The sequence below is a fragment of the Hydra vulgaris genome, chromosome 09, assembly GCF_038396675.1.
Source record: "Hydra vulgaris chromosome 09, alternate assembly HydraT2T_AEP".
NCBI lineage: Eukaryota > Metazoa > Cnidaria > Hydrozoa > Anthoathecata > Hydridae > Hydra > Hydra vulgaris.
Window position 1 is genome coordinate 44,294,084 of NC_088928.1, and position 22,111 is coordinate 44,316,194.

Here is a 22,111-nt window from a genome sequence, read left to right on the forward strand (position 1 = left end):
GGAACTTACTGATTACTGGGAACTAATTAACTGTTGACAAAGTTATCAGAACAATATTAGGTCAAAGACAAAGATGAGAAGAAATCTGTGAATCAAATTGCAACAAATGTAAAATAAAAAAATGTCAACCAACAATTGCACTTCTATCAAGAATTTGCTTAAAAGAACCAGTATGTGGATTTTTTAGAGTTTGTGTTGGTTTTGCTGTACCCTTTCTTACTATGCAGGGTATGAAGAAGACCCGAAATTAAAGATACTTTTGCTTGTTAATTTTTTTTATTATCTCATGCAGTACATCTCAAAAGTGCCAGAAACTTTGATACAAATTTATTCCTCAATGCTTTTTATTGCTTGGTAAACAGAACAGGAATACCATTTGTTGTTTTGACGGACAGTGAAACAAATTCGGTTTGTAAAAAATTATGAAAAGTAATTATCAACAGATAATTTCTATTAGTTTACAATATCTGTGAACTAAAATTTGTTATTACTTAGATAAGAATAAAGTTAATAGATCTTCAAAAGAATCAAGTGCCACTTAAATGGTCAATTAGGATCTCATCTTGTTGGTGTATTTGAAATAATGGTCAAGGTTTTATGATTTGATGCAAAATGTACAGTAGCATCAATACCAGAAACCAATATTACTGATGTGCTGAAAGTTTGTTTAGTTCCTGATTTTAAGGACTGAGTTGGAACTAAAAAAGTTTCTAAATTTGTATCATTTTGAAAAAATGATACAAATTTAGAAACTTTTTTAGTTCCAACTTTCTTTAGTTCCAGCTTTCTTCCTTTTCAAAATGTTATAAATCAAATAAAAAAAAACAAAATGCAAAATTAAAATAGATGACATCGTATCAGCCATACATTGGTCGCTCAGTAGAATTACAAAAGAGTCATCTTTACAAAAGTAAAGATAATGTGTCAGAATTGTGAAAGTTAAGTAATAAAAAGAAATTTATAAGAACCGTAATAAGATTGTGTCTTCTTAAGCTTCTTACCTAAGAATGTTTTGATGGAATTGATTTCATAAAAGTTGGGGACTGATAACAGCATTAACAGTGACATTATTTTGATACAGTAGGATTATGGGTTTTAATTGTTCTAAAAAGTGCTGATAATAAGCTTCTTTATCATGCAACACTAACATAGCATTTTAAATATTTTTTAAATCTATTTTTTAACAATCATATATAATTTATTACTAATATATTTATTACTTATTAATAATTTGACAGTGTTAAGTAATTTTGAATATTATTAGAAAAATTTTAAAAGTGCCTCATGGATTTGTTTTTAAATAAATGTGCAAAATAACTACAGTAAAAGTTATTGAGCATATATTAATTTCACAGAATTATGATATAGAAAGTTCTTATATTTCTATATTTTCTTATATTTAGTTAATCGAAAAATTGGCATTACAAACATGAATGAAAGGAGTAGTCGTTCTCATTTAATTTTTAGATTGGTATTTTTTATTATTTTTAGACTGGTATTTCTTATTATTTTTAGACTGGTATTATTTTTAGACTGGTATTTCTTATTAATTTTTAGACTGGTATTATTTTTAGACTTGTATTTCTAATTATTTTTTGACTGGTATTTCTTATTATTTTTAGACTAGTATTTCTTATTATTTTTAGACTGGTATTTCTTATTAATTTTTAGACTGGTATTATTTTTAGACTGGTATTTCTAATTATTTTTAGACTGGTAATTCTTATTATTTTTTAGACTGGTATTTCTTATTATTTTTAGACTGGTATTTCTTAATTATTTTCTAGACTGGTATTTCTTATTATTTTTAGACTGGTATTTCTTAATTATTTTTTAGACTGGTATTTCTTATTATTGTATTCCTTGTTTTTGATTTTAAAGTGAGAATATTTAAAAGTTCTTATTCCTTTTAAGGAGATTTAAAACCTCCATAAAAGGCTAAAAGTGTGAATATAATTTATTTTTATATTATTTGTTTTTAATTACAAATATGGTGGTTTTTTAAGTATAGTTATTTATTATTTGATAGGTTATAGAAAGTAGAGAAATCTCAGAACTAAACAACAGTATGGAAGCTAATGGTACCATCATAGCTGCTGAGCTAGTAACTGTTTACACATTTTTATTTTCAAAATGTTTTGAATTTGATATGTTAATTTTATTTGTTTTTGTAAAACTTTTTCTAGAATGTTGTTGACTTGGCTGGTTCAGAAAGAGCTGGCCAAACTGGAGCCCAAGGTAATTATATTATATATTATATTTAAATTTTTAAAATATGGAAGTTTTATATTTTTAATACAACTTCAAAGAACAGTCAAGAGCTCTTTAATGTTTTGGGATATTCAAATTTAGGTTACTTGATCCCAAACATAAGTATAATAAATATACCCTGTTCAGTACAGTCATAAAATCACTAAACTATTTATGGTTTAGTGATGATAGACAGCACTTATTCATGTTACAACATTTTAGGCAAGTCCTTCATTAATGGGCTAGTAAAACTATTATCACATCCAGTTGTTTCAAAAACACTCGAGTTGTCATTGGGAGGATTTAATATTCAAACCAAGCTTACTAATAACTGTGTCACCATATTTCTTCAGTTTGTTAATAAGATGTCCAACTACATTTACAATGGGTTTTTAGACCTTGTCTTAAAGAAAGAAAGAGTATCATTAGAAGAATCAGCTCAAATATGACAACAGTATTGAAAAAGATGACTTTGTGCTTATTGGATAGTCCAAGAGAATTTCATGCATATGGTGTCTACATGTGCATTAAATTCTCTCAGTTCTCCATTACTTAAAAAGCTCCATTTTGTCATCCTGTATTGCTTGATATGGTATCAAAGCACACTCCTATAATGATAGATTTACACTTGAGCTGCAGAAGAACAGCATCAGTGGTGACTTGTCCAGTCCCCAGACAATGTCGAGAGGTTTGCTATTGCCATATGCTGCAGATATAAGCCAGATATTTAGACAATCAATTAAAGTTAAACTGCAGAGATCAATTTTCTGCCCCAGTGTACAACAAATTTTGATTCTTTATAACATGGTTTTTTTTGCTCAGCAGTTTCATTACAATTATTGTGACTGACAAAGCACAATTTTTTTTGAATCTAGGGAGTGTGATGAAGATGTTAAAGTGATAATTGAAACTGCGCTAGCTGTTTATATCCAGGCAACCCAGTTTAAATCATCACTTAAGTCAATATCATAGTAGCACTGCATCATGTGAGTGCAATCTAGAGTTGCAGCTAATTAGGTTTTTTTAAAAGTACTTATTTTTTTCTTCATTGACTGAACGGGTATGAGAAATTGTTTGCAAGTAATACATTTTCGTTGTCATCATCAATAATTGCACAGAGTAATGCAAATTACTTTGTGCAATTTTATGGAGAGTGATCTGATTTGTCTGCTTTTCCTTCTGGCAGATCTAGTGCTTGTAACTTAACTTCTCTTTGTTTATTCTTCAACAATAACACTTGATGTTTTTGGTGACTAATATGTTTACCATCAAAGTACAGTGACCAGCTTTCTAAATGTAGTGTTTTCTTTTTGAAAAAAATTTTGTGTTGTGGGTGATCTTTTTCGAAAATTAATCAGAATAAGACCAATTTTCATTACTTTTTGGTAAAAGTTCATCAATTTATGACACAGGAAATTAATTATTTACAAAAAGTTTGAAAGTCATAATACAAATATATATTGACATATATAATTTATAATATAAATGTATATATGTGTGTGTGTGTGGTGTATATATATATATATATATATATATATATATATATATATATATATATATATATATATATATATATATATATATATATATATATGTATATGTATATGTATAAAGGCCTTGGCAGGAGTAAATGAGAATGAGAGTGGAGAAAAGCTCTCCTAAAATGAACATGGCAAGCCATGCGAACTGCTCCTCAAAACAGCTTCTTACCAGAGCTTTTGGTTTTTGCACAAGCTATCTATTTATTCATTTAAAAAATTGTTTGTATATGCAAAATTTGGTTTTATACTTGTTACAATCGTATGTTTGTAATGTTAATGTTACAAGAATATATACATAAATGCATCATTTATTGCTCTTGGTAAAAATTCTTTAGATGAGCGTTGTTTTTGTGTTTTCACACTAGCTATCCATTTTTTTTATAAACAACATTTGCTTATTTGATAGAAAGTTTGAAAAAGAGCTGCAAAAGTTTTTACTACTTATAAGAAATGTTTTATATTTTCTTATTGTAATAGAATGCCATTTTAAGAATTATTACAACAAATAAAAATTCCACAATAAAAATGAATAATATATTAAAGTAATTAATATATAAAAAATATAATTTAAAACATAAAATAAAAATTATTATCCCAAAATTTAGAGTCTAATACTTTTATATTTTTCAATTAGTATAATCTAATCAAAAACATTTGCATTTCAACTGATGCTCTTTTTTAATATTTTTTTAAAATGTATAAATATATATATATTTATCTGAAACTCTTTGAGTATTTCTTAATTTATTTGTAGCATACCCTTTATATTCAATTGTTTTTTTTTTTTTAAATAAGTCATGCAAATAATTAATTAAAAAGAAAAGCATAACCTACATGTAGAGGCTAAAACAAGAAGTGTAGTTGCTTTAAATTGACCTTGTCTTTTCTTCTGCATCTGTCACACATTCTTTTTTTTTAATTTTATTGTTCAATTGCTTAGGTAATGATAATAAGGTTTGCTTAATATTTATTTTTTTGCAAAAATATCTATTATTTTTTGCCCAAGAAAATCAGATACATAGATTCTAACTAATTTTTTTGACTCTTCATCTTTTAAATATAGTTAGGTATAGCTTTTATGTATAATAAAAATCTAATATTAACATTTTTATTTGCTATAATTTAGGTATTCGTTTAAAAGAATCATCCTTCATAAATACAAGTTTGATGTCACTTGGTGTAGTTATCAGAAAACTTAGTGAAGGTGACAAAAGGTATTTCCAATTTTTTATTTATTTTATGTTTAATTTTTTTTTAAACAAATGTTACAGTTTTGATCAGGAATGGATGCGAAAGCATTTTCTTGTTGTGACAACTTGACCATGGCTTGTCAAATGTTTTGAGAACATTCAAGTTTAAGTATGTGTCCATGTATGTCTGAATAAAAATTTCAAATGTGCACTAAAAGAATTAACTTTGTAGACTTTTCTGATCAAATGTTTTTATATTAGCAAATCGCTTTTAAACAAAGCAACAGTTGACTTTTATTGATTGTTTACAAAAATAAAAATTTTAAATCTTTTTTTTAAGTCATCAAAGTTTTGTAAAGTTTATTATATATAATAAATTTTATTAGTAAATTATATAAAATTTTGTAAGTTATATAAAGTTAAGATTATATAATGTATAAATTGTATAACATTTATTTTTAAATATATATTAATTTTTAAAATTAAAATAACAGTTCCGCTTCCTCTTGATAAGTTATGTTTATCATTTCAGTTTAACCATGAACGCTTTATATTATTTTGATACATTAAACTTTAATTTTGCTAAGTAGAAAATAAAATTAAAATTGAAATGTTTCTTATATAATAAAAATTAGATTTTTTAATGTAACATAATAACATTAAATGTGTTTTTATATTTATTAAAAAGAAATAACCTACTGAGAAGTTAAATAATTTGGTTTTTTTGTGATGCCAGAATATCAATATTTGGTTACCCTGTACTATAAGCTATTTTTTTCAGTATTATATTTTTTGTTTTTATTTTTTGTAAAAAGCTAAAATAATAGTCAAAGTGTTTTTGCTTTACAGTTGTCACATTCCTTATCGTGACTCAAAACTCACTAGACTGCTTCAAAAGTCTTTGGGTGGTAATGCTCGGACATGCATTATTTGCACTGTTTCACCAGTCGTTCTTGAAGAAACACAGCAAACACTATTAGTTAGTTTTTTTTAATTTTTTTATAGTATTTACTTTATAATAAATTAATTAAAAAAAAAATAACCTTTTTCTAGAGCTTTTTTACTTTTTCTTTAAAACTAATCGGGCTAATACAGTTGAGTAGACTACTCTGCACTACTTTTTTGTTATTTATTGTTGTATGCAGAACCAAGTTTAGCAGAATACTTATAGAGGGTTGGGTTTGAACTTAGTAGGTTTACTCTACTACTACACCATTTTTGCATGAAAACAGTAAAGTCAATCTAAGTTAATTTGGCTTATTGGTTTGTAACTTGCTCAGCTTGTTCTTGGTACAGTTTTTTCTTTAGGTGCTCCCTTATTTTCGATTAGGTGTATCTGATTACAGCCCCTGGAATTAGGGTCAGCATTTAGTGATGCTGATCTAACTACCGACCTAAAAGTGTCTGAGATCAGCCGTTTTTAGCTTTTAGTGTTTCAGAAGAAAGGGGGTTGAAATAAATACTCCTGATTGTGAACACTGGTCTTTATGGAAGGTAAATAAAAGACAGAGTCAACAAAGCATCTGATTGTTTGTTAAAAAATTAATTTAAATTAATGTCATTAATTGACCAATTGTTCAAAGTTTGATTTTTTACATTGAAACCATAATAGGAAAAACCAATTGCAGTCTTTTTCATTTCTTTATCAGGTAAATAATTTTAAATTAATTTAATATTTTTTTCAAACCTTATTCTGCTATATTAGGCTGTTCCAGTACGTCATATTCCTTTCTCTGAAAGGTTTTTTTAGTAAATTGTAGCTTGTGAAAAATTGTCTATATATACATACAACATGGGTTGTGGGTTTTTAAATGTGTTTGTCATTCTCAAACTACAACTTTTCTTCCAAATTTGTTCAACGAATATGAATTACCCTTTCTAAAATTTTTACTTCCTACACCTCCATTTTTTAACAATATCCAATATGTGTTCAAATCTAACAGGCTTTCCATGAATAAATTGCTTCATAAAGTGATGTCGGTAAATATAGTATCACTTGTTTGATTTTAGAAAACATTCTAAATTTCATGAAATTACTATTCAAATGTTCAATCAAAGGCCAAATCTAAAAATCCTATTCGAACAACTTTTTGAAATTTTATTGTTATTATTGAAATATATAAATATATATCTTTTAACTTCAAAGTAATTAATCCTTACCATCTATTGACAAATAATTGGTTGATCAAGGTTTTTGACCAGTAAAGTTTTTCTTGTAGCAAACAATTATACATGGTATAAAAAAAATATTTTAATCAAAATTTTCAGGCATTTAATAGTCAATCCGCAACCATGGTTTTTTATGCAAGTTTTAGTTTCTTCCAAAATCATTTTAATCAGATTTTTGTCAAATATCAACTTGTAAATTTCTATAGATGTTTTATTTTCCGTTATCTCTTTCAAATTTTCCTTATGTTGGTCTCCTAGGGATTTATACGATTTTGAGTATTTCGGGCTGAAGTTTTGCCAGCATGGCTGATTTTTTTTATGTTTAGAGTTTTCTTTTGATCTCTTCCTTTTTGTTAATGTTCTTGTTGTTCTTCATGGTTTTTATCTTTAAAACTTTTCATCACTAACATTTTGTACACAACGAAGTTTCAGTTATGCAATTACATCGTATTTATTGTCTTCATCCAAGTTTGTTTTTGTTCAGATTTTCTTTGTCAGTCAGTTTATTCACATTATTTGGTGACAGTTGTATCATAGCACTATAGATTAAATAGCATATCAGCTACCACTATTTTGTCTTGAGCCATTAACCTTTTAAACGTTGGAAATTGTTTCCAGCTCATTTTGAAATAATAATAATATAAGTAATATATAACAAATGTTTGAACATTTACAATCATGGCAACTAACAGAGCTCCGCTATGATAAATGTCAGTTTTTTTTTTCTTGTAATAAACGTTCAGAAAAATATATATGTAGTTGGCCTTAAATTTGATGACACTGCCATCGGAGACTTTTGCTTTTTGCGAGGTTTGGCCTCTGGATCTTGACATTCTTGAGGCAAGTCGTTTTGAAGAGTTTGATAGTCTTTGATAGTTTGATAGTTTCTTTATAACTGTTGTTAGTTTTGCGTCATCAGTAAATAAGGTAATTATATTTTATGTTGTTTATAACAACATAAAATTTAATTACCTTATTATGGGTTCGCATAAATCTAAAAACTACATTTTTTCATTTTTTGTTTTGTTTGTTTGTTTTGTTTTCATTGCAACCACATGCAAATAACTGCGTAGCTGTCAAATCTGTATGTAAAATAATAAATTGTACTATTTCATGAACCATATTGATGAATAAGTTAAAAAAATACAGTTACTATTCAATAATCTTTTTTGTTGTTCCCATGTGGTAACACTGTATTGAAATAGGTTAAGGAAAAAACAAAACTAAATAATTTATGCTTTTTTTTTATAGTTTGCATCTCAAGCCAAAGAAGTTAAAAATCGACCAACTGTTAATGAGGTAATCTTAATTTTAATGATTGTTTGAAATTTTTCTATATGCCATATTCATTTTTGCATCATAGAAACAAACATCAGATAAAATAAGAAATAACAAAACAAATAGTAATAAAATAAGAAAGTTTTTTGACGAAGTTGTATTTTAGAAACAACTATATAATAAACATAGGGGTGAAGTTTATAAATGGAAATTTATTATTTTTCAAAATATAAATAAAACTATAATTTTTATAACAATATGAATGACTGTTAAACTTTTTAATTTCTAGTTTAGATAAGTGACATCAAATATCAAAGTTTTTTTAACAGGTTTTAGATGATAAGTCAATGATGCGGAAACAGATGAATGAAATAAACCTGTTAAAGAAAAAAATTATTGAAGTAAATTTTTTTTTTAATTTATATTTGACAGGTATTTCCACTTTCTTTAAATAATTATTATTCAAAAAAGTAGCAATTGTTTTTCATTTTTAATAACTTTTGTGGGATCGCAATTATTGTTATCTTGTATTGAAATCTCATTGTTTGGTTACAATTATCATTAACAATTAGTTTTTTTGTATCAATATAAGTTTCTAAATAAAAAAATAAAAAGTAGAAAAAGTTCATTGAGAAAAAAAAGTACAACTTGAGTTTTAGCTTTTTAAAGTTTGAAATTTTTTTTTAAATTTTGAAAGCCCAATATAATTTATAAAAATCATAACTTAAGTATTGTGGTGGTAGAACAAAAATCATAACTCAATTATTGTGGTGGTAGAACAAAATTTAAATAAAAGTTACATTTTTAATATATGAAAAATTTATATAGTGCATAAGATATATTTGAAAAAAATTTAATGTTAAAAAAAAATATATATATTTTTTAGTTGGAAACAGGAATATCACATTCAGAGAAAGATAAAGTAAGTACAATTATTTGGTTTAAATCTTACAAATAGTGGGAATTTAAATCATAATCTTTAAAATTAATTAAATTAGTTCAAATTATAATATTTAAAGTCTAGTTAAGATTATGGCTAGTTTATTATTATGGCTCGTTTTGTATGTGAGAAGTTCCAAGTTTGATCCCCACCACATCCTTGTTGCTCAAGGTTTATGTTTTGGTGTTATAGAATTGGAAGAGGGTTGTAAACACAATTTGAAAAAAAAAGCTGCCTTTTTGACTGTAGTGGCTGCCACGGTCTTGGGGAATAATTATCTTTTGATTCCATTTTAGTTGCTTTAAAGCAAAATTCGATTGACACTTTAATGTTAAAAAATGAGGAGCATACATTAATTTTGATCATTTTTAAAAAACTACTTAAGTAAAAACTTGATAAATATAGCTTGTTTTTTTATATATTTGTACTTATTTACATACATACATACACATAAATACATATATACATACATACTTACATATATTTTAATGATAGATAAGTGTGATGCATAAGTTTTAAAAATTATTTTATAAGAAGAAATGATACAAAAAAAAATGATTAACAACAATTTCCTATCTTATCTTTTGGAAGTCAATCTTTTTTTTTTTTTGGGGGGGGGGGGTGTCATTTCATTATTGAATAATTGTCTGCTTTTAAATCATTTTTTTAGATTCTTGCTGAACAAATTTCTTACCAACAAAAGATTGTAAGTTTATTTTTAATTTCTGTAATATTTTGAATGCATAAATTCTAACAGGTGATGTATAAATTATCAGACAAATTTTGATTTAATTTTTCTAGCTAATTAAACAATCATGGTTTGATCCAAATGCATTAAAAATCTATGACATGTTTATTTTATTATTTAAAACAAATTTATTAAAAACGAGTTAAATACAACAAAACAAATTTATAAAAATGCAGCAAAACAAAAATCTTTTGAAAAATATCTCAAAATTAAAAAAAAACAAAAACAATAATATATAAAAATGTGCTATAGTAAGAAGCTGAAACTTATTATCAGCTCTATAAAACATAATCACTTCTGGTTATTAATGTGGATTGCCGTATCTTAATGAGGTATGTCTGAGCCTTTGTTTCTTACTACCAAGGATGTAGCATTCAATTTCAAAAACTAATTTTGCCAAAACTAATACCGAAATTTCAGTTTTATTTTTGACAAAATATTTGCCAAAATGTCAGTGTTGGATTCGGTATTGAACTAGTATACCCAAAATTTCTGTTTATTTTGGTTTCAGCGTATTTCTTTTTTTAATTGAGCTCTACTCTAAAGATTCTCTAAATTGGTCAAACATGTCAATTATGTTGATAAGGAATCCAATCACAAAATGTACCTCAAGCATGGCTGATTGAAAACTTTTGAGGGCATTTGGCTCAAAAGGTTCACAAGGGAGATTGGAACAGATTGCTTCAACAGAGAAAGTTTTGATTAATCGCATCAAGTTAAAGCTAAAGAAATTCATTTTAACTTTTTTTTAAAATGCTTATGAATGGTGTCAAAGTAAAATTGAGATCTGTTATAGATGATGTTGCAGGTTATGGAATTTTTTCATGAAAACTGATTTTTATTCAAAAATTCCTTTAGAAAAATATCCTAATAGTTTTTATCTTTGTTTATTAATAAGTTATTTAAGTTTTTATTTTGTCCTTATGCATCACCTGTTTCAAACTTTATTCTCTTGCACCATCACTTCATGGTCAATTTATTTTTCTTATATCTTGTACTTAATTATTTTGCTTGGTTGGTGTGCCTTGGTTGGTGTACCTAAACATACAGTTTTTAGTTAACCTTTATTTGAACAGTTTTATTTTAATTTACCATTTTATTTAGCTTGGTGTTTAATATAACATGTTTTAGTAAGTTATATATATATTTCATTATAATTCAAAAATAACCAATTTAGAATGATACAATTTAATAGTTTATAGAATATAATTAACTTAAAATAGAAAAGATAGCTCACAATGCCAGCAATGTACAACCATTAGTACAACTATTACTTGTTTTAGATAATTTTTGTTTAAAAAGATGACAATTTTAGTCTGCTACTGCATATCTCTAAAAAAAACTTTTTTTTGTTTGCAAAAAATAGCCACTTTAAAAAGATTCTTTTTTTAAAATAATTTTTAAGGAAAAACAAAGAGAACGCATATCCCTTCTTCTAAAAGAAATTGTTTGTACTGGAAGAAGAAGTTTTCAAGTAAGAACATAGTATTTATAAAGAAATTGTAAAAAATTATAATTGTTGTTTGTTCTAAGTTTACTTTTATGTAGAATGTCACAAAGAAGGATAATATGAGGAGATTGACATGGTGTCCTGGTGGTTTATTAAAAAGTGGAAAAAACTTTAATGATATTAAATCATTTGATGAAGATATTGAAATGGATAGTAAGTGCGAATTGCATAAAGTTTTTTTATATCTGAAAAGTTTTTTTTAAAGGAAATTTAGCTTGATCTTAACTTATGCAACAATGAAATCGATTTAACTAATATGACTTTTAACAGTATCAGGTTACTGTCTGGTTAATGGAGATACAGGGGTGCGTATGTTATCACAGAAAAAAATAAATTCAAAATGTTAAAAACCTTTTTTTTTTTTTTTTTAAACATCTACGCTTCCAACAAGGCTGCAAGCAACCACTATTAGAGGTGAGAGTTACTGGAAGAGAAAAGATAAAGTTTATAGAGCAAGATAACGATTGACAGACAACTTAAAGGATTGCAATTATATGAATCAGGAAAGCAAGGAAAAAAACTAGAGGAATAAGAGTTTTTGGAGCATTTAGGAACAGTCACAAAAAAAGGATGAGTTAAATGACGAGTAACACAAGAATAAATTTGAGTAGATGGCACAAGAGATGCTAGCTCTTTAAAGGAGTGCCCGTTTTAGTATTTGTAGAAAAGAGAAAGAAAAGCAACATTACGACGATGTGATAATGGTTGGAGGTTGGTTGCAAGAGCATGTCCAACTATGTTTACAATAATTTTTTGCACCATGTCTTAAAGTGAAAGAGCATCATTAGAAGATCTGCCCCAGATATGGCAACAGTATTCCATACAAGGCTGGATTTGAAATTTATAGAGATAAAAAATAGAATTCAGAGTTAGAAAGTGAAAAGGATCTCACTTCTGCCCCATGCTGTAGCAGAAGTGAGATCCTTTTCAAGCTCAAATGGCCCCTCCAAGCAATTAGAGAGTGTTGGCTTCTTATCATGACAAGAATAAATGGTAGTATCATCAACGAACAATGTCACCTTAGATGTGAGAATATCTGGAAGATCGTTAATGTAAATTAAAAAGAGTATAGGGCCAAGGGTATTGAACCTTGAGGAACCCCTGAAGTTACAGGATATGAAGAAGAGTGCTGTCTATCGAGGACAACTTTTATACTACAATTGGAAAGGAAGAATTCAATTATCTAAAGATGTTACCTGATACACGGTAAGAAGAAAGCTTATGGAGAAGACCAGCATGCCAAACTTTAACAAAATTTTTAGAAATGTCATGAGCGATAGCCTTAACCTCTCCACCTCTATCTAATGCACAATAAAACCTATCGGTTATTACAGTTAGCAAATTGGCTGTAGAACAAGAAGATCGAAATCCATATTGATGATCAGAAAGTAAGTTATTAGATTCAAGACGAGAGATTAAGTGTTTGTTAATTAAAGATCCAAAAACCTTGCTTATGATAGGAAGAAGACTAATGGGACGGTAGTTAATTGAGTCAGATCGCTCTCCAGAATTTTGTAAAATAGGGATAACAGATGCCGCTTTCCAGCAGGCTGGAAAATAAAACTCTAAATAAGCACTTGTTAAATTGTTTTGAAAGTATAGACAACAGCTCCAGAGAACACATCTGCAAGACTATAACAGGTATGTTGTCCGGACCTCAAGTTGTAGAAGAGTCTAAACAGAAAATCACTTTAGATACAGAAGCTGGAGTGATATAAATGTCATACAATGGAACAACCTATTTGACGGCTATATCAGGCAGAATGCAACTAGTGGAGTCAAGAAATGATATTGATGAAAAGTTCTTAGCAAACAATTCAGCTTTGTCTTCAGGTGCGGTGACAAAGTCTGAACCATACAAGAGAGGTGGAGTAACAGATTTGCCCTTATTACTGATACTGTTAAAGATTTTCCAGAAGTTACAGGAGCCTAATTTTCGTGATGAAATTTGACAAGAAAAATGACAAGATTTCATGACCTGAGAATAACGGGCTTTGGTGTTAGACAAAACCTTTTTACAATGTTTCTAGCAGTAATAAACGACGTCTGTTTTCAGGAGAATTGTTTTGCTGTTAGATATGGAAGTAATGGTTTCGATTGGAAATTGCAGCTGCACAATGTGAGGAAAACCATGGGGAAGAGTGAGGCTTGAGAATAAAAGATTCCATGCCAGCTTGAATCTACAAAGTTATGTAATAAGCACATTTGTCAGCAGGAAGAGGACTTTTCTACCTAAGGGCCATCACAAAGAAAATCACGGAAAAAGTCCCAGTCAGCTTTAGGTAGTTGTAAGAGGTGTGATGATAGGGGGGATTCAGATGATGAAAAAGAATGAGAAAATAGTTTTAGAAAGATCAAACCGTGATCAGAAGCACCTAAGGGTGAATGTGGAGAAACTGAGCACTGACTAGGATCAGAAACAAGACATAAATCGAGTAGAGAAGGTAAATAATTTGGGTTGTCTGGAAAGCGAGTTGGAAAATTGACTATTTAATTAGGGATTGAGAAAGGCAAAAGTTGTGGGCTTTAATGCCTGCAGAGTCTCTGACACTAGAGCCAAGCCATTCAGAGTGGTGAGCATTAAAGTCACCGACAACAACAGTATTGGCTGATGGATTAAAAGAGAGGGATTGGTCAATATGGTCAGAAATAACATCAAAAAAAGTCTTGAGATGAAGGAGGGTGATGTAGAATAAAGAGAAAGGCAATAGATTTAAGTGGTGCTAAATGAAAGCACATAAAAGAATTGTCTGTGGATTCAAACCTAGTTTCTTGACAAATGGGTGAATTCTTACGAATGTAAATGCCTAGGCTAAGCATGTGACTATTTGAGTCTTTACGAATCAAAGCAAGATAACCATCAACACTAAGATCACAAGATGAGACAGCCAAACTCAAATTAGTCTCACAAAGAGCAAGTAGGTCTAGTGGCCTTTGCAAGAGATAAGACTCAACAGAAGAAAAGTTATTTCGAAGACCACAAATATTAGTGAATGATAGGTTTAAAGAACTTGGTGATGATGATGATTTTTTTTTAAATAGTTTTTGGTTGTTTGTTTGTTTTTAAATTTGTTAAAGAACTTGATTCAAAGTATAGACAGTACTTAGTACTCTGTTTAATAGCCCAAGCATTTGCCTCATTCCTAATAATAAACCCTAAGCCGTAACAAAGAGCTCCAAATGTAGCCTCAACAATGCACACCAAAAGTACAAACAGGGTCACCATGCACAACATGGCACTTTTAGTCTTAGGATATTTTTCAGCTGTTGATGGAATCAGCCTCTCTGAGAGCTACCACAGAGTTCGGGAAACTGACTACCAGCTGGCCTCAGAACCATAAAACTGAATTTTAGAGATGTACACTCATTAGGAGATAATAGAATGAGTTGCTTAGTCATAAAAACAGAGAAACAAGCAAAACCTATGCATTGAGTCAAGAAGATCCAGCATTCAACATCCTAAACTGGAAACAATGTAATACATAAGTTTGTAACAATTTGTATTACATTGCTGAAAATTTGATTACAGAAAAAAAAAAGTTAATCTACTTAAAGAGTTCAATGTTGTTCATTATAGCCTCCTCTGAAATTTACTACACTCTTCAGACGCACAGGCACTGCATTGCAGTTTCGTCGCACCATGTCTGGATACAGATTTTTCCTTATCTTTGTTACTTCTGCTTTGAGAGCTGCTAGATTTGGATATGTTTTTAGGGCCTTCTTCGACTCCATGAATCTCCAATTGGCAAAGTCCATGAGGTTCATATCTGGGCAAAAAGAGGGCCACATGTCTGGCAACCACAAATGAGGAATATTCTCTTGGAGTAAGGCCACGGTTTTTTTGGCACTGTGAGCAGGTGCAGAATCTTGCATGATGGCCCTTGGATTATTATGGAGCTTCTTCTTGACCAAGGCAACAGATTAGCTTTTATAAAGTCAACATAACTTGTTTGGTTCACCTTGACACCTTTGGGAACAAAGACAAGTGGAGTTTTGGAGCCATCTTAACAAATGCCACCCCATACCATCATTCCTATAGGGTGCTGTCTTCTTGCTATAGTCAAAATTTGTAATGAATTTGTTCTTCTAGATTTCCCTAAAACTCTGTCATTGTATCTGTTGGGCTCAGGCTTGATTGTGAAGATTTTTTGTCACTGTAGACAATTAAAAGATATGGAAGTAGTAGACTCCAGAGGTTGTTATATTGAACAACATTGAGCTTTTTATGTAGACTAATATTTTTTATTTTTGTGATCAAAGTTTTAATGATGTAATACATTTGTATTACATCATTAAAAATTGTTTGAAAAAAAAGTATTTATAATTATTGTTTAAAGTTAGCACCAAAAAAATATTTGTATAAAATAATGTAAATTGTTTAAAATGCTTTTGTCACTAAAAAAAGTTTTTTAAATTTCAGTTTTTTAAACCAAATAGAAAAAAGTATTGTTTATATAAAATATTTAAAAATATTCTTTTTAATAAATAATTGTTGTTATAGTTTTTTTAATTTTAAAATTTTGATAGGTTATTTAAATATTGCAATAAAAAAAGTATTAAAAACATTTTAAAAATTAAGATACTGATTTACATTTTTATGTCAAAATATTGTGTGTGAAAAACATACTTATTTAGCTATCTAGGTTTTTATATCACTAGAAAAAGATTTTTTTTGTTAAAGTTATATTAAATTTAAATTTATGTTTCTTTTTAAAGGGATCCCAAACCTTCAAGACATGTTGTGTTCATATTAAAGAAAATGATAATAAAAAATGTTTGGGCTAAATTCGAAGCTTGTCTTCTTTGTTTTATTGAAGGCCTAAAAGTCAGCATAATATATGCCGCGATCTACAGACTTGATAATTTATTCAAGCGAATTTTATTCCTAAGAGTTTTAGTACATGACGTCATTGACTTTTGTTTGTTTACATAATCGATCTCTTGCACAAACAACAAAAAATCAATGACATCGTGTACTAAAACTCTTTGAAATAAAATGCGCTTGAATAAATTATCAAGTCTGTAGATTGTAACGTATATTGAGCTGACTTTTTGGACTACAATAAATCAAAGAAGACAAGCTTTGACTACAATAAAAAAGTTAGTTGTTCTTGGTATTCATTTATTCTTTTGTTTTAATCAAAAAAATTTAGCCTAAACATTTTTTTTATCATTCTCTTTAATATGAACACAACGTGTCTCGGAGGTTTGGGATCCCTTTAAAGAAATTAATAAAACAATTACAACTTGAAATTCAAAATCACTTTAACAACTGTTACACACATAATAAACGCACATAGTACAGTGACAGTAAGACAGCATACATATGTGTTTTTAAGTGTAGTTGTGCTATTAATATATTTGTTTTTGATTTTTTGTATTGTTATTAAATTATATTGATTATGTTAATTATGCTAATTAAAATTAATTGATCCTGATTTTGCTCTGATTTTTTTATTTTGTTATAGCATATAAATATGTTTCAAATAAAAACTTTTGATGTTTTTTTAATCATGAAAATAATATTTTTATGACTTCTTTTAAAAGTAATATTAGTTTTATATTGTCTTTGAAAAATTTATTATATCAGGAGCCATTTTCTAAGTAAAAAAGAGTAAATGCGTTTCTTAGTAATTTTTTTGCTGAGTAAACTTTTACAACACTAGAAAAAATCAACCGTAGTAGTATTAAGGCTGTAAAGTTGCTGTTGCTAGCTGTAGCTACACTAATGCTAGGGTATTTTGTTATTTTAAATATGGCTTAGTAAGACTGCTTTTAGGAATCCTGTTGGTTTTAATCCTATTTTTTTAATCCTATAGGTTTTTTTTTGCGTGTGTATGGATGCCAAAAAACCTTTTCTTTTTGTAAATAAAGATGATCAGTTTTTATTTTTTGGAGCCTTCTTCTTTCCCATGTTCTTACTTGCAAATAGTTTTTTCTCTCCACATAAGTAAATTAGGCTTTAATATCTTTTAAAAACACGTAAGAAAACTATGTGCTCAAAGTGAAAGAAAAATAAAAAACCACAAAAAATACTTTTGTGGTTTTGAACCTCTTTTGTGGTTTTGAAACCCCTTTTCTAGACAACTAAGTGTGTAACTGTATAAACTTTTACTAGTGCTGTAAAAATTTACCAAGATTAATTGAAAATTTACAAAGAAATATTGATCATATTCAATTTGCTATGTTGCCCCTCAAAGTAATAATTGCATCCTATGCAAAAATGTTTTCACAAAATGGGGAAAAAAATTTTCAAGAAAATTCAGGACTCATTATTACAGAAATAAAAAGATTAACTTTCATGGTTTTCTACAGAATATATGAAAACAAATTCAATTTTAAAATTTGATTATCAGACAATAACTTAAAATGCTCTTGCACAAAATAAAAAGATTTTATTGTAAAATTTTTCTTATATAAAGTTTTTTCTTTCATAGTACAAAGTCTATTTTTTTAAAATTTAATATTATGTTTGATTTATAAGTATTAGTTATGATTTATTAGTTGAAAATATTAAAAAAAAAAAGAAACTTAAAAACTATAGTTATTAAATATTTTCAGCTCTTGATGGATCCTTCGAAAAGATTGAATTTCAACTACTAAAGCAAGAGTTTGATGAGTATAAAGGTTAGTTGTATTTAACAATTTTGCTCCACATTGCTTTTCCTGCTTTGATGCCATATTGGTATTTATAAGTTCACTGATGCTTTTTAAAAAAAATTTTTCATAAAAAATTTAAAAAGCACTCTGTTAATCAATAAATAGTAAATTAGTAAATGTCTGGAATTAATGTATAAAAATGTAATTATTTATGGTTATCTAGTTTTATTTCAAAAATGTGCTTTAATAATGCTAATGTAGAATACTTTAAAAACCTGGCACAAACTTAAAAGTGTCACAGTGAACCTTCGTACTCTTGAAGTATGGCTCTGAAACAAAATTTTAGACTTGGACATAAAGAAATGTTTCATGTTTTAACATGTTTTAACAAGTTTTATTGAAAACACAATTCTATGTATTGTTACTGCTGATTAATTTTTTTCTTTTTTTACCCGTTCTTACTTTCAATCATTCTTACTTTTATTCATTCTTTCTTACTCATACATTCATTCATTCTTACTTTCATTTATTCTTACTTTCATTCATTCTGCTAACTGATACATAATATGATATAGTATTAAAATAAAAATGGAGATTAAAATTCAAATAAAAAAGTACTAAGTATTTTTATTGAAAAAATACATAAATAATTATAAATAAAATATTTATAAATAATTATAAATAAAAAATTGTTTAGTTAGATAACTAATAAACTATACACATCAGTTTTTTAAAAATCAGTGTTTCACAGGAAGATGTGCGATCGCACGTCATTATATGACAAGGCAAATCACATTTTGCTTTGATGATTCAAAAAACATTTCAAAAAGCGCGCTAAATGAAATATATTCAGAATTACTCCTTAGGTGAAATAAATTACATCGAAAACATCTTGGCAAACATTTTTATATTAGTGAAGCACTTTTAAATAAAGTAACAATTTAATGGTAATGATTTTTTTAAGTATGAAGTATAATTGACAGTTGTATATAATTTTTTAAATTTGTATTATTTAAATTATTTAAGTATGCAATTTTTATAATAAATGTTATTAAAAAATAAAAAATTATTTTGTTTTTAAATTTTTAAAAATTATTTTTTTCTTCTAAGACAACAAAAGTATCTTTAACAAATTTTAATATAAAAATCATTAAAGTTAATACATTTATAAAGATAAAAAAAATTTCTTTAAAAAGAAAGATTAAAAAATGCTTTTGAAAGCCGTTACAATTAAGTAAGTTTGATCTTAAATTATTGAAACTCTTTTTAATGAAGCAACAAAACATTTCTAATGAATTTTCATATTAAGTACTACTGTTTTTTTATTTTATTTATATAATTATGCATTTTTTATGATAAATGTAAATCTTTTAAAACAAATTAAAAAAAAAGTTAAAACAATGAATGAAATAGTTTTTTAATACGTATTTATTTACGAGTTTACATTTACATAGAAACTGGTATTTTTAGATTTGTATTTAAAAAAAACACTATAATTTAAATTATGTGTGGGTATTTTTTAAACAATCACTAAAAGTAATTTATTCTTTTTATTTTAAAGGTTTCCTATAATATTATATAGACATAATAAAGATAAAAAATTATTTCGAACGTTATTAAAACACTATTTAAAGAAACTTTTAGTCGGTTTATATTAGCGATGTATCAATTAATTGACATTGGCATCGGCCTAATCTGCCACTTTTTACACAATCGGAATCGGCATCAACCTTTTTTTATTAATTTACCGATTTTCCAACTGATGGCATTTTAATATTTTTATTCTGCATTATGATAATAATTAAATAATAAATAAACTTTATGCATTACTTAGAATTTTTTTGAGTAATAGTTTACCTTGTTTACAGGCAATATTGTTTATTCTAAAGATGATGTTTATAAGCTTTAATTTAACAGCTGAATATACTTATACTTTAATTACCATAATGTTGTTTTTAGAATAATTTTATTTTGTGCTGTTCTATTGTTATACTTAAAAGTAACCTATTTAAGCATTGTTATCTATATGTGTTCAAGTAAAGCCTACTATATTTCTATATTTTTTATTTTTTTATTCGTTTTAATTCACTTCCCCAAGACCATTAAGGCCACTTCAGTCAAGGAGGCTACTTTAGTTATAGTTACAACCCTCTCTCAACTTTATAACTCCGATACACAAACCTTGGTGAACCAGGTTGTTGCGCGGAGAAACAAGTTGAGCGTGGTACTACCAGGTAAGGTAGTACTCAAGGTGGGGATCGAACATCGCAAAATAAAACTAATCTAAAAACAACTTAATTATCTAAAATTAATTTAGATATCTAAACAATGTATGACTGTTGTTTAGATATCTAAATTACTAATAGATTAATGAAAAAATTCTAAGTAAACTGCTTCTGATAGTACCATTTTCTTTTTAAAATTGAAATAAAATGCGTTCCTCTAAAATTGTATTTATTTTTTTGAAAGTTTTCTTTTCATAATAAAAAAAACTAAAATATATATATTTTTTTAACTGAGTTTTTCTAATATCTTTTAAAATAATGGTTTTACTCTGATTTGGGTGCAATGTCTGTTTACCAGTACTGATTCCAAAAAAAAAGATTACAGGATTTAAAGTTGTACGGTTTTATATTTTCAAAATTTTAATAATTGGTTAATTCATTGGTACGGCCTTTTTCTCATCCACCGGCATAAGCCAAAAAAGTGTATATATATATATATATATATATATATATATATATATATATATATATATATATATATGTATATATATATATATATATATATATATATATATATATATATATATACTTATATATATATATATATATATATATATACTTATATATATATATATATATATATGTATATATATGTGTATATATATATATATATATATATATATATATATATATATATATATATATATATATATATATATATTTATAGAGGCAATTCCACCCAAGTGACGGTCGTAACATTTGACACTTTTTTAGCCATTAAAAATTAACCAAGAAGGGTATTTACATGAAAATTTCCAGAAATGTTAAATACTATTATATAATTTAGTATGCAAAAGTTAAATCATTCAAGTGTTCCACTTATTTGAAAAATCAACTCAACGTAGCGTGACTGTTGTAACGCTTACTTTTTGGCAAATCTAAACAAATAAACTTTGTCAATCTTTATGCAATCATCTACACAGTGAAAAAAAAATCCTTTGCTGTGTTCTTTAACTACACATTGAACTTACTATATGGTGAGTTTCATAGTTTTTGCTTGAAGTTTTCCAAGAATTTTATTAAGTTTTATGTTGTGACAGTCGTAACGAAAAAGCCAAAAATGAAAAACAACAAATAATGCAATAAATGACATAAAAAAAGATGAATAATTATAAAAACCATATAAATTATAAATTATGTTAAAAATTATAAATTTTATAATATATCAAGGGATCATTTTATTTGGAGTAAGACAACAAATGCCTAATGCTATTTATGCTCCCTGTTTTTTTTGTTTTATTAACTCTATTTAGTACAACTCAATATCTATTTAGTACTCTATTTATTAACTCAATTTCTGTTTGTATTAAGGAGTATGTACTTTCATACACCTCGCAAATGTTTTGCCGGGAATCTAATATAGGAAAAAAATATAAAGTAAATTTTTTTTACTAATATATAAATTTTAAAATTGTTCCACAATCACATTACAGAGTATTAGAGAATTTTGAAACCAAAAACTTTCCATTATATACTTGCCAGAAATGCATTTTGGTAATATTTGTAACGGCTTTCGCTTCTTCTATTTTATCAGCTATTAAGGCCCACCTTAGATTAATATCATCTATGTTGATAAGTCTAACATAAGTTTTGCACCCAT

At 27.2% G+C, this 22,111-nt stretch overlaps 1 protein-coding gene across 4 annotated transcripts in view; it reads left to right on the forward strand.

Annotated features, from left to right (window-relative positions):
- The window catches only part of LOC101241452 (uncharacterized), a 148,106-nt gene that overhangs the window by 36,770 nt on the left and 89,225 nt on the right, over positions 1–22,111 (forward strand). For all 4 annotated transcript variants that reach the window (XM_065805837.1, XM_065805839.1, XM_065805840.1 and 1 more), the window contains exons 7-18: positions 1,404–1,471; positions 2,030–2,104; positions 2,187–2,238; positions 4,918–5,005; positions 5,831–5,960; positions 8,402–8,449; positions 8,758–8,829; positions 9,315–9,350; positions 10,039–10,074; positions 11,522–11,590; positions 11,665–11,779; positions 18,188–18,253. In XM_065805837.1, coding sequence (XP_065661909.1) covers positions 1,404–1,471; positions 2,030–2,104; positions 2,187–2,238; positions 4,918–5,005; positions 5,831–5,960; positions 8,402–8,449; positions 8,758–8,829; positions 9,315–9,350; positions 10,039–10,074; positions 11,522–11,590; positions 11,665–11,779; positions 18,188–18,253 — 855 coding nt within the window. The remainder of the gene's footprint in view (positions 1–1,403; positions 1,472–2,029; positions 2,105–2,186; positions 2,239–4,917; positions 5,006–5,830; positions 5,961–8,401; positions 8,450–8,757; positions 8,830–9,314; positions 9,351–10,038; positions 10,075–11,521; positions 11,591–11,664; positions 11,780–18,187; positions 18,254–22,111) is intronic.